The sequence below is a fragment of the Enhydra lutris genome, unplaced genomic scaffold (genome assembly GCF_002288905.1).
Source record: "Enhydra lutris kenyoni isolate GAN:26980312 unplaced genomic scaffold, ASM228890v2 scaffoldscaffold13, whole genome shotgun sequence".
Lineage (NCBI taxonomy): Eukaryota > Metazoa > Chordata > Mammalia > Carnivora > Mustelidae > Enhydra > Enhydra lutris.
In genome coordinates this window covers 30,145,449-30,158,272 of record NW_019154097.1, presented here as the reverse complement: position 1 = coordinate 30,158,272, position 12,824 = coordinate 30,145,449, and the positions used below count along the sequence as shown (strand labels likewise).

Here is a 12,824-nt window from a genome sequence, read left to right as displayed (position 1 = left end):
AACGTATGCACTATTATCTTTATTCTGTAGATGAGGGAACCTTTGCCTATGGAGTTAAGTATTTTGCCTAATTGATTCCAGCAGCCATTCTCACTCCAAGCCCAAACTCTCTCAACACTTAGCGAAAGAGAAGTTTTGCATGCTAGTCTAAGCGTCATTTCGGAAGACAGTGATTGAAATGCCAAGATCTGTGTAACATGTATAGTAGGTATTAAGTAAACCCCTCAGTCATTCTGGGCAATGACTTAGTTCTTTTAGTTCTTGTAGTTCTTTGAGTTCTGCTTTCTTTTCTTTGGAAGAAGAAAACCCATTGAATATTTAAATATTTGTGACAGAACTGGATTTCTGCCAGCAAACATGACTTATGCATTTGTCAAAACAGTGATATTTGGGCGCCTGTGTGGCTCAGTTGGCTAAGCGACTGCCTTCAGCTCAGGTCATGATCCCGGAGTCTCAGGATAAAGTCCTGCATCAGGCTCCCAACTCCATGGGGAGTCTGGTTCTCCCTCTGACCTTCTCCCCTCTTGTGCTCTCTCTCACTCAAATGGATAAATAAAATATCTTAACAAACAAACAAACAAAAAACCAATGATATTTATATAAACAGCCCCAAAAGTATTTGACTGATGGCTGCAGATTGCCGCAATCTGTTAAGGCATTCACCTTCCTAACCAGAGTGTGTAAGAGCTCTTCTGCCAGTCAGCCACACTCATTCCATTTCTTCTTTACTACTTTGAAAGATAGTCTCTCTCTCTCTCTCTCTTTTTTTGTTTTTTGGTGATCTACAATTATATTGTGATATGTCTACATTTTATTTCTTTATACTTAACCTATTGGGATTTGTTGGATTTCTTGAATTGTACTTTGGAGTTTTTCATTATTGCTGGAAAATTCTCAGCCATTATTTCTTCAGACATTGGCGGTACCCTGGCGTCTCTGTCACCCCCTTCTGGAACTCATCATACATGCATATTCATTAGTACAGCCTTCTCTCTGTGTCTTCCACATCTCTTAACTTCTCTTCTGCATTTTTCTGTCTTTTTGTGTATCATGTTGACATTTGGATAATTTCTTTCATCTGTCTTTCAGTTCACAAATTCTTTCTTTAGCTGTGATTAACTTTCTTCTAAACCAATTTATTGAATTTTATATTGGTTATGTCTTATTTCTAAAAGTTCTGTTTGGTTCCTTTAAAATAACCCATTACTTTTTTATAGTTTCCTCTTTTCTGTTTTTGAGTTTGTTCTTTATTTCTTTAAACTTAATAAGCATACTCATTTTATTATTTATTATCTATCTGATAATTTTTATACCTGAAATCTGCTTTTGCTGCCAAAAGACACCCTTTGGTATTTTTGTATTCTTTTTTTTTTTTTTTAAGATTTTATTTATTTATTTGACAGAGAGAGAGATTACAAATAGAGAGGCAGGCAGAGAGAGAGGGAGAAGCAGTCTCCCCGCTGAGCAGAGAGCCCAATGCGGGGCTCGATCCCAGGACCCTGAGACCATGACCTGAGCTGAAGGCAGAGGCTTAACCCACAGAGCCACCCAGGCGCCCCGGTATTTTTGTATTCTTGAATGCTTGATGACATTTGACCAGTTTCTTCTCATTATCCTTAAAACGATGTGGGAAATTCACTGAGCCCTAGAATGAAGATATTTTCATCCAGAGATAGTGTGTATCTGCTTTGGTGATCACCTGGAGACATTACTGTGTTGGGACCATGTTTTTAGGATTATCTTCATGGTATGAATTTGAGCTGCAAACATGAGAGGGGAAGCTTATAATTACAACCCTCAGGCACTGTTGTATTTTTGTTTGTCTCTGTTCTGTTCACTACTGAGAAAATTTTCCTTGCAGACCCCTTGAGGAGTGGTTGTGGGGGAAGGAAGGTAAAAAGTTTGGTTTGGGCTCATCTTTGCATGAAATTTAGGATTCCAATTTAACAGGGCCGGGTTCTTATCAGACTCCCATCTTAGGCAGACCCTGCTCTCAGGGATCCTCTTCTCTGAATTAGATCTTTAAAACCTAAATTCAAGTTGTTTGATTGCCTCAGCGCAAAAGAGGTCTGGAGTCAGCTGATTTTCTCAGTTTCTTCTGCGGTTTTTCCACATCTTTGTGAGCTCCTGTCATTGGAATGGCCCTGGCCTCTGTCTTTGTGCTTTTCTTTTCCAGCTACAACTCACTCACTTGATGCCCTTATTTAGTTTCTTGACTTCAATTATGATCTCTGCGCTGACAGTTTCCAAACCTGTCTCCAGCTCAGACCACTCGCTGTTACTGCAGACTCAAATATAATCTACCTACTCCATATCTCTGATCGGTAATTTTAATAGAGATTGCAAATTTCACATGCCCAAGACAGAATCCCTGGACCTCTTCCATCTCCAGCTTTCCCCAGAGCAGTTAATGATTTTCACACTTTTATAGTTGCCCCAGCCCCAATCCTTGGTTTCATATTTGCCTCCTTTTCCCCTCACACCCCACTTCCATTTCAGGCAGTCCTCTTGGCTGTGACAGATACATCCAGAATCTTACCACCTCCCCTCCCCTGACCCTGGCTGGTGCTGTTGCTGTCTCTGCCCTGAGCTGTTGCAGCAGCTCCCTACCTTCTGCCCTTGCTCCCCTGCGGAGTGTGCCTGTACGTCAGATTATGTCCCTTCTCTCCTCAAAATCTCCAGAGGCTGCTCATCTCACTCAGAGTGAAGGCTTCATGTTATCTGTCCTCACATGCCCTCTCCTCCCCTCGGAAGCACCTCTGAGCTTTTCTCTTGCCAGTCTTCCTAGCAGTTCTCTTCACCCACATTGACCTTGCTGTGCCTCTAACATACATGGCTGTCAGCTGCTTAGGATCTTTGTGTCTCTTCCCTCTGCCTTGAGTCCTTTTCCAAAGACACCCACTTTGTTCTTCAGGTATTTGACAGGTTGAAGCTTCTCAATAGGGTCTTCCCTAGTTGCCCTATTTAAAATCATATGCCTCCTTTATTTTTTATCCACCTCTCTTTATTTTTTCCTTAATGATCATGACAGTTAGCTTCTGTGCAGTGTCATACACTATTTTAGGCACTTTACAAACATTAACACATTTAATCCTCAGAAACCGATGTGTTACTTTTATTATTCCCATTTTACTGATAAGAAAACCAAGGCAGGGGCACCTGGGTGGCTCACTTGGTTAAGCGTCTGCCTTCAGCTCAGGTCTTGATTCCAGGGTCCTGGAATCTAGCCCCAGTTTGGGCTCCCTGATCAGTGGAGAGCCTGCTTCTCTCTCTCTGCCCTCTACCCCTCCCCACCACTCAAATTCTCTCTCTCAAAAAAATGAATCAAAAATCTTAAAAAAGGGGCACCTGGGTGACTCAGTGGTTTAAAGCTTCTGCCTTCAGCTCAGGTCATGGTCCCAGGGTTCTGGGATCGAGCCCCGCATCGGGCCCTCTGCTCGGCAGGGAGCCTGCTTCCCCCTCTGTCTCTCTGCCTGCATCTCTGCCTACTTGTGATCTCTGTCTGTCAAATAAATAAATCTTTAAAAAGAGAGAGAGAGAGAGAAAAAGAAAAGAAAATCAAGGCAAAGAAAGGTTAAATAATTGCCCCAGGTCACACAACTAGTAGGTGGCTGAGTTGGGATTTAAACAATCTGATTGTAAAGTCTGTGCTGCTAACCATACTCTGTGCTTTTTCCATATGTAATATGCACTAGTCACCTTATATATTATATAACTGCTTTGTTTACTGTGGGTCTCTACCTGCCACCTCCACCCGCATTCTAAATGCCAGCTCCAGGAAAACAGATTGTTGTTTTTTTTATCTGTTTTGTTTATTGCTGTATTCCTACCACCTAGAACAGTGTCTAGTCAGTAGGATCAAGGAGTATTTGTTGAAGAAAAGAGATCTTTAAAAAGGGTACTATGTACCATTTTGAAGTTTTAAAGATGTTTTAAAGTATCCGTTAAATAGATAATTTCCTGGGAGAAAAAAATCTAATCGCTGTAAGAAGGAAATCAGAAAAACCCAATCAGGATATGAAATAGAGGGAAATGGTCAAAGTTATCTCATTTTCCCCTACAAGAAAGGCTAGCCCTTTGGAGTTCACCAGTAAATACTTTTAAACTTTTGGAATCAAATATACAGTTCCAGAGCAATGAAAATCAAAACTTTATATTCAATAGCAATTAGGTCACAAGACACTTACATGACCTTGATCGTGTCCTTGGTTTTTTCTGTGCCTCTTTTCCATTTTCTGTAAAATAGGTTGGCAATACTGATCTTACAGTATTGTTAAGATTACAGGTTATGATTTACGAAGCCTAGGATAATCCCTGAAAAATAGTGTTAGTACTCAGTAAATGATAGAAATTATTATGGTAATGACAGTTTTAAGACACAAATAACACACACAAAAGAAAACCCTACCCCAGATTAGTTTATTATTATAGAGTAGAAAAAAATGAAATACTAGTAAATAGACTAGTAAATGGATTAATAGAATAATCTAACAAAAGAGTTTATCTGAATTGCATATCAATTTTGTGAAAATCAATCAATATTGTATACTATACCAATAGGATCAATAAGAAGAATCACATGCTTAAGTTAGGGGTCATTTTGTACCCATTCTTTTAAAATAATAATTCATTTTATAAATAAATTTAGTACCCATTCTTTTTTTTTTTTTTTTTTTTTTAAGATTTATTCATTTATTTTAGAGAAAGAGAGCAAGTAAGGGGAGGGTCATAGGGAAAGAATCCTCAAGCAGACTTCCTGCTGGGTGTGGAGCTCTACTCGGGGCTCAGTCCCAGGAACCTGAGATCATGACCTGAACCAAAATCAAGGGTTGGACACTTAATCAACTAAGCCACCAAGGTGCCCTGAGTACACACTTTTTTTTTTTTTTTAAGATTTATTTATTTATTTTAGAGAGAGAATGTGGTGGTGGCGGGGGGTAAAGGGAAGGGAAGACAGACACCCATGCTGAGCGTGGAGCCCCACTCGAGGCTCCATCCCGTGACCCTGAGATCACAACCTTGCCAAAACCGAGAGTCAGACACTTAACCAACTGCGCCACCCAGGCATCCCCCCAGTACTCATTCTTTTTTTTTTTTTTTTTTAAGATTTTATTTATTTATTTGACGGAGAGAGATACAGCGAGAGAGGGAACAGAACCAGGGGGAGTGGGAAAGGGAGAAGCAGGCTTCCCGCTGAGCAGGGAGCCCAATGTGGGGCTCGATCCCAGGACCCTTGGATCACGGCCTGAGCCGAGAGCAGACGCCCAACAACCAAGCCACCCAGGCACCCTCCTCCCCAGTACCCCTTCTTAATTTAAAAAAAAAAAAAAACTAAAAAACTCAGCTTATGATGAGAAGGTACTATACTAAGTCACCAATTTTAGACTCTGAGTGAGAAACATTAAAAGTATTCTCAGTTAAAATAAGCAAGAAAAAGAGAGTGCCTGCTATCATCCTTGTGATTGATCTTATTTTAGTCCTGACCAGAATTGTTTAACATTCCCAAAATAAAGCAATGAAAAAGGTTGTCCAGACTAGTAAGAAGTGTAAATATTGAAAAGAGAGAGGGGTGCCTGGGTGGTTCAGTCATTTAAGCCTGTGCCTTTGGCTCAGGACATGATCCCAGGGTCCAGGGATTGAGCCCCAAGTTGGGCTCCTTGCTCAGTGGGGAGCCTGCTTCTCCCTTTGCCTGCTGCTCCCCCTGCTTGTGCTCTCTCACTCTTTCTCTGTCAAATAAATTAATAAAATCTTTTAAAAAGCATTGAGGTTCACCTGGGTGTCTCATCCCTTAAGCGTCTGCCTTAATAGCATTAAATCATATAATCCCTATATGGGGGCAATTATGACATTCCCAAAAACTTGAAAATAAAGAAAATAAGATAATACTATGGGAGTTACACTATAAAATTGAATACCAAATGGGTTAGACTAGAGATGTGCAAGGTATCTCAAAGAAACTGTTTCCCAGACCTAATATTTAAATATAATCTGATAGGAAGAAGTCAGAGGTCCCCAAGGTCAGGACCCCCCACCCCGGCTCAGCGATTCATGAGAACTGGTAATTCTCAGCTTATAATCACACTCGCTACTAAGATTTATCACAGTAAAGGATACAGAGCAAAATCTCAAAAGAAAAAGGCACATGCGATCAAGTCCAGAGAAAAGCAGGCACAAACTTCCAAGAGGCCTCGCCCAGTGAAGTCACAGAGGATGTACTCAGTTCTTCTGGCAGCAAGTGAGATAACATGGATGACATGTCTACCAGCAAGGCTCACTAGGGACTCGGTGCCCAGGGTTTTCACTGGGGACTCATTGTGTGGGCACCCTCTGCCTGGCACATATTAAAATGCCATTCTCCCAGAAAAAAAGCAGGTGTTCAGCATAAACCATGTTGTTTATACAGTCCAGGGAAAGGAAACTGCTCTTACTAGTTCTGCTAATGGTGGGAACCCTCCTCAAATCTAAGTCCCCAGAAGCCAGCCTACCACCAGCCTTGTAAGCAGGGTGTCGAAGTTTGTAAGCAGACTTTGAAAAGATAGCAGTCAGGCTTGTTAAGCAACTGTCTCCACACAGTATTCAAAAAAAAAAAAAAAAAAAAAAAAAAAAAAAAAAAAAAGGGAAGAAGAAAAGAAAGGTTGATCAACAAGGGAAGCAAAGAAAAAGGAGACCTTGGAACATAAATAAGGCCATCTGCATCCCAACACTATCCAAGAATAAGAGTATCATGGCCAAAGATCCAGAAGGCCATCTCTCAGTGTAGATAAATGGCTCAAGGTGCCTTAATCTGAAAAATGTTCCTTAATATCATTCTACTTACTCCCTTTGTATTGATTGCAAGAAATTATGAATTTACTTGTTTAATTTTTTTATATTGATATGATATTCACAAAGTCACAAAAACAAAAATTTCCAAAAGGCTTATTATGATACCCCTTAACCCTCCCAGTCTCAGTTCACTCAGTTTCTCTCTCTCTCTCTCTCCCTCTCTTTCTCTTTCTCTCTCTCTGGATAATGACTTTTGTTTGTTTCTTGTTTATCTTTCTAGAATTTTTTAAAACATATATGTAAGCCAAAACAAATATATAGGCTTTAGTCTTCTTAGCTATGTAAGTGGCAGTAACATGCTACATACAACTGTTCTATAGCTTACTTTGTTTCCACTTAGTGAGAAATGTTGGAGGGGTGCCTGAGTGGCTCAGTCAGTTAAGCGTCCAACTCTTGATTTTGCCTCAGGTCATGATCTGAGGGTCTTGAGATCAAACCCTGCATTGGGCTCCATGCTGGGCATGGAGCCTGGTTAAGATTCTCTCTCTCTCCCTCAAAAAACAAACAAACAAAAAAATGTTGGAGATCTTTCCATATCCCTTCATAAAGAACTTCTTTGTTCTTTTTTTTTTTTTTAAGATTTTATTTATTTATTTGACAGAGAGATCACGAGTAGGCAGAGAGGCAGGCAGAGAGAGAGGAAGGGAAGCAGGCTCCCCACTGTGCAGAGAGCCCGATGCGGGGCTCGATCCCAGGACCCTGGGATCATGACCTGAGCCGAAGGCAGCGGCTTAACCCACTGAGCCACCCAGGCGCCCCAAGTTCTTTTTTTTTTTTTTTTTAAAGATTTTACTTATTTATTTGACAGAGAGAGATCACAAGTAGACAGAGAAGCAGACACAGAGAGAGAGAGGGAAGCAAGCTCCCCACTGAGCAGAGAGCCCGATGCGGGACTCGATCCCAGGACCCCGAGATCATGACCCGAGCCGAAGGCAGCGGCTTAACCCACTGGGCCACCCGGGCGCCCCCCCCCCTTTTTTTTTAATAACTGCATAGTACTCCATCATATGGTTGTGCCAAAATTTATTTTACCAATCCCTCGTTGCTGGTCATTTGGTTGTTTCTAATCTTTCCTGTTATTACCAGTGCTACAAGGAGTAAATTTGGGCTTAATGTTATTCACAGGTTTGAGAATTTATTGGTAGTATAAATTTTTAGTTGTAGAATTCCTGCATTAGTGGAATATAGGTACTGTCAAATTGTCTTCTAAAGAATTTGTTCCAGTTTATACTCCTATCATCTACATATGAGTATTTGTATCCCCATATTCTTGCCAGTAGTATATATTCTCAAGCTTTTGGAAATTTTGCTAAACTGGTAGGTTAAAAAGTGATATTGTAACATCTTTTCATGTATTTGAGCCAGTTGTATTCCCTTTTCTGTGAATTCCTTGTTATCTTCCACTCATTTTTCTGTTGGATCAGTGGTCTGTTTCTTGTGGGTTTGGAGAAGCTCTTTCTATATTAAGGAGCTTAATCTTTGTAATGTGCCTTGCAAATATTTTCCCCAGTTCATCATTTTGCTTTTGATTTAGCTTATGCTGTATTTTACTATGCACAAGCCTTTGATTTTGTAACTGGGTTTATTAATCTTTTTAAAGTTTATTTATATATATTTTTAGTAATCTTTACATCCAACATTGGGCTTGAATTTTTTACCCTAAGATCTAGTGTTGCTTGCTTTTCTAGCTGAGCCAGCCAGGCATCCCGTGGTCTATTAATCTTAATCATAATAGTTAGGAAGATCTTCTAGATTATATAAAAAAAAAAAAAAGCCTTATTTTCTTTCAGCACTTTTCTTTCTTAATTTTTTTTACATTTAAATCTTTAATATATTTGGAATTATCCATGGGTGGTGCAAAGTATGGAGCCAACTTTTTTCTAGATGGCTATCCAGTTTTTTCCCCTACTGGATAGCCATCTAGCCATCAGATTTTCCCACTTTCTTCAGAATTTTATTTTGTTCATTTATTTTATGTAATCTCTACACCCAACATGTGACTCGAACTCATGACTCTGAGATCAAGAGTTGCACGTGTGCCATGCTCTTGCAACTAAGCCAAATTTTCCTATGTCCTAATTTGACCTATCATCTTTATCATATATACTGAAGTCTTACCTGTTTGAGGGTCTAATTTTGGATTCTTTGTTCTCTTCCATTAGTCTTCTGCCTACTCTTAACGCCAGTGCCACGTATTTTTAGTTATGAGGCTTTAAAGTATGTTTCAATATCTCATGAGTCTAGTTCCCTCTCTTTGTTCTTTTTCAGAGCTTTCCTGGCTAATCTACTTTTCCCATATGAACTTTAGAATTATTTTTTTCAGTTGCAGGAAAAAATAGCTGTGGCCATTTTTATTGAGGTTGGTTCAAATTTCCATAAATTAGTGTAATAATATCTTTAGAATGGGTTTCTCTCTAAGAGCATATTGTGTCTTTCCATCCTTTAGAGAATGGATATCCTTAGTCAAACAGTGTTCTAGTGTTTGTATCAGCTTTAATCCTCACTGTACATTAACCTATTGACATTCTGGTTTTATACGTCATTCTGTTTGAGTAGTTAATTTGGTTTACAATGAGAAATGATTGCAGTCTTCTCTGATTGCTCCCCAGTAAGTCAGGTTTTAGAGCCTTTGAGGCTGAGAGCCAGATTCTAGAGCTTGGAAAATCCACCCTTGTAAATATTGGTGTATATCACCCTTTGGGGTGGTCTCTTGACAGACAGCCAGATGACCTCTCCCTATAACACTGCAACTATTTGTATGCCTTTATTTTAGAAGTCAATAGTTTATTTTTAGTAATCTTCACTATTTTAAGAACGCTTATTACGCATGGTAGTTATACATGGATGGCAGTCTGTTCAGCTGTTACTGATGTTTCTGCATCTGCTTATGAGTAAAAGGGCCCTATATACACTAATGACGTGCTTTGGAAAATTACTTGAGTAACCATCTTTAGTCAAATTTTTAATGAAAGTTTTAAATTCTTATATGTTACAGAATTTCACAAACTTATTTGGACAGCCACTAGTCTGCTTGCTTTCTCCTACAGCATATCCAAAAGCTTTACAAGGTATGTTGTCATTACCTGTTATATCCATAGGCTGCAAATAAACAGTCTACATTTTGAATAATGCGGATCTTTCCCTCCCCACCGTAATGATCACATGTGGTTTTATAGTGTTTAATGTGGCAGGTGTCGATCTGAAATAAACCCAGAAGTCTTGCCAACAGCTAGACTTCTTTAATGTGCTACCATTAGGTCTTGAGATAATGCTAAAAGAAATGGTAAATCGTCCCTGAGAAAAAGGTGCTTTTTGCTCCCTTACTTCTAGGGACCTCATGATCTGTGAGTTTTTAGATTTGTTTTGCAGGTGTTTTTTTGTTTGGTTTGGTTTTGATTTTGGTTTTGATGTGTGTGTTGCCCTTCATAACAGCATGATTTCCTATATCTCTGGCTACATATTCTAGGCATCTTTTAAGACCATATGATTTCTAGTCTAGAAAACTTCTCAGCCTATGCCTAAGAGTTAGGATAACCTTACTGGCACAACTTAAAGGGTTTCTTTTATTCACATTTTTACCTTGTTGTATTTTTAAAGTAAAAGACCCTCTTTTCAGTGTGCTAGGGAGACAGCGTGTCCGTGTTATGGCTGAGAAATGAAAGACTGTCTTTAATAATTTGTCCTTGATAAGCCAACATGTAAAATCTAGTTCGAACTCCCAGTCTTTACGCTAGGTAGAAACTAAACAAACCTTAACCGTGTTTTAGCAGTACTTGTCACTGTTTCACTATCTCCCTGACTGTGAATAGTGCTGATGTCTCTCTGTGGGAGATGGCATTTTACTGCTACTTCCCAGCCAGAAGTCCTGTCTGCTGACATAGTTTGACACAGGAAGTGATGGTCAGCATTTGAAAGCCTGAGAGAAGCTGGAGACTTTTCACCGTTGTTTTAAGGTAAGTTTTGCTATTTAACAGGGAAAACCATGTAGAAATATTAAGTTCTTGTATCCAAAAGTCAAATTACTAAGGGATAGAACTTACCTTCAAACAACGGTAAAATTCTCCTGCTTTGAGGACTTTGTTAACCTGTTTCCTGTCATTTCTGGAGAAATATAACCCCTTCCAATTACTTAAAGAGTGCTTTTTGCTGTCACTGTGTCCTGTCAATATGCAGCTTCATTTAAAATGGCATGATCTAATGGGTTAATACCAAGATTATTTGTTCCAAAAGGCTTTATTGTGTAGAGGGTAAAAACAGAGACTCTGGAGGCAAGCTGATGGAATTTGAATTTCGACTACCACTGACTAGCTATGTAACCTTGGGAAGTTACGTAGCCATTCTGTGCCTTAGTTTCTGTGCCTCAGTTTCCTATCAAATGGAGATAATAATAGTTCTCTTTGTTAAATAATTCTGGGTATATAGTAAGTATTCAATATGTGCTATCATTTTTTCAAAAGATTTTATTCATTTATTTGACAGAGGGACAATGAGAGAGGGAACACAAGCAGGGAGAATAGGAGAGGGAGAAACAGGCTTCCCACCCAGCAGGGAGCCAGATTCGGGGCTCGATCTCAGGACCCTGGGATCACGACCTGAGCTGAAGGCAGATGCTTAATGACTGAGCCACCCAGGCGCCCCTAACTGTCATTTTTTAATGGTCATTGTTATTAATGCTTGTTATCAACCTTAGTTGTAGTATACATCCTTAACATTTTTTAAGTCAAGTATCATATCTTTGTGCAAGAAAGCTTAGACCTCTAATCCCTTAAATATGACCCATCTGGGCACAAAGCTAGCAGATAACTAAGTATTTGGGATGTCTAATTAGGTTCCTGCACCTCTGGTATCCAAAGTCTCCAGTTCTCTCAGTCAAAGTGGAGTTGAAGGTTATATAGAATCATATGACGCTGGGACATGGTTAACAAGAGTGTTCTCGTAGAGCAATAGCATTTGAGCCCAGACATAAGAGCTCTGTGACGAGAAAGTTTATGGGACATTTTCTTTAAGATTTTATTTTTAAGTAATCTTTTTTTTTTAAGATTTTATTTATTTATGTATTTGACAGAGAGATCACAAGTAGGCCGAGAGGCAGGCAGAGAGAGAGGGGGAAGCAGGCTCCCTGCTGAGCAGAGAGCCCGATGTGGGGCTCGATCCCAGGACCCTGGGATCATGACCTGAGCCGAAGGCAGAGGCTTTAACCCACTGAGCCACCCAGGCGCCCCTTAAGTAATCTATTTACCCAACGTGGGGCTCAAACTCAAAACCCCAAGATCAAGAGTCATGTGCTCTACCCACTGAGCCAGCCAGGTGCCTCAGTTTATGGAACATTTAGGAAAATTAAAGTACATCCTGCTAGTGGAAGGATAGGGTGTGGGATTGTGTGACTGAATCATGAAAATCTTTCAGGATTTGTGAAGAGCTTTAACTGGAAGACGGGGGTGCCATCAAAAGATTGTGAACAGAAGAGTAGCATGGAAGAGCATTCATTCACCTTGTGGAGAATGGATTGGAGAGGAGCATTGATGGAAACAGGGAGATAGTGGTGGCTCCAAAAGATGCTGAGCCCAGAGAGCCAGCAGGATTTGGTGATGGGTTGGATATGAGAGAATAAGGGAGAAGAAGGAGGCAGAGGTGAACTTCTGGGTTTCTGGCTAAGTTGCTCATAGAAATGGTGGTACTGGGTAAGAAGCAGATTTGTAGAGAACACAAGGGGGAAGAATTTCCTTTCCATTTCTGACATCTTGGGTTTGAGGTTACCCTTGAAACTTAGGTTGAATATTATAGTGTAGAGCAACTCTGTTCAATAGAAGATGATGCAAATCACATGTAATTTTAAATTTTCAAGTAGCCACATTGAAAAAAGTTTAACAGGTGAAATTTCTGTTCATTTGCCTTTTTGTAGTGAGGCTTTGAAGTCCTACACATAGTTTACATTTTACATTTCACAGTGTACCTCACTTTGTACCAGTCATATTTTAAGTGTCTAGTAGCTCTTGTAG

At 39.8% G+C, this 12,824-nt stretch overlaps 1 protein-coding gene across 1 annotated transcript in view; it reads left to right on the top strand.

Moving 5' to 3' along the window:
- LOC111145711 (suppressor of cancer cell invasion) overlaps positions 1-12,824 on the top strand; it is a 147,868-nt gene that overhangs the window by 109,813 nt on the left and 25,231 nt on the right. Inside the window, exon 15 of the mRNA XM_022500860.1 lies at positions 9,821-9,893. Coding sequence (XP_022356568.1) covers positions 9,821-9,893 — 73 coding nt within the window. The remainder of the gene's footprint in view (positions 1-9,820; positions 9,894-12,824) is intronic.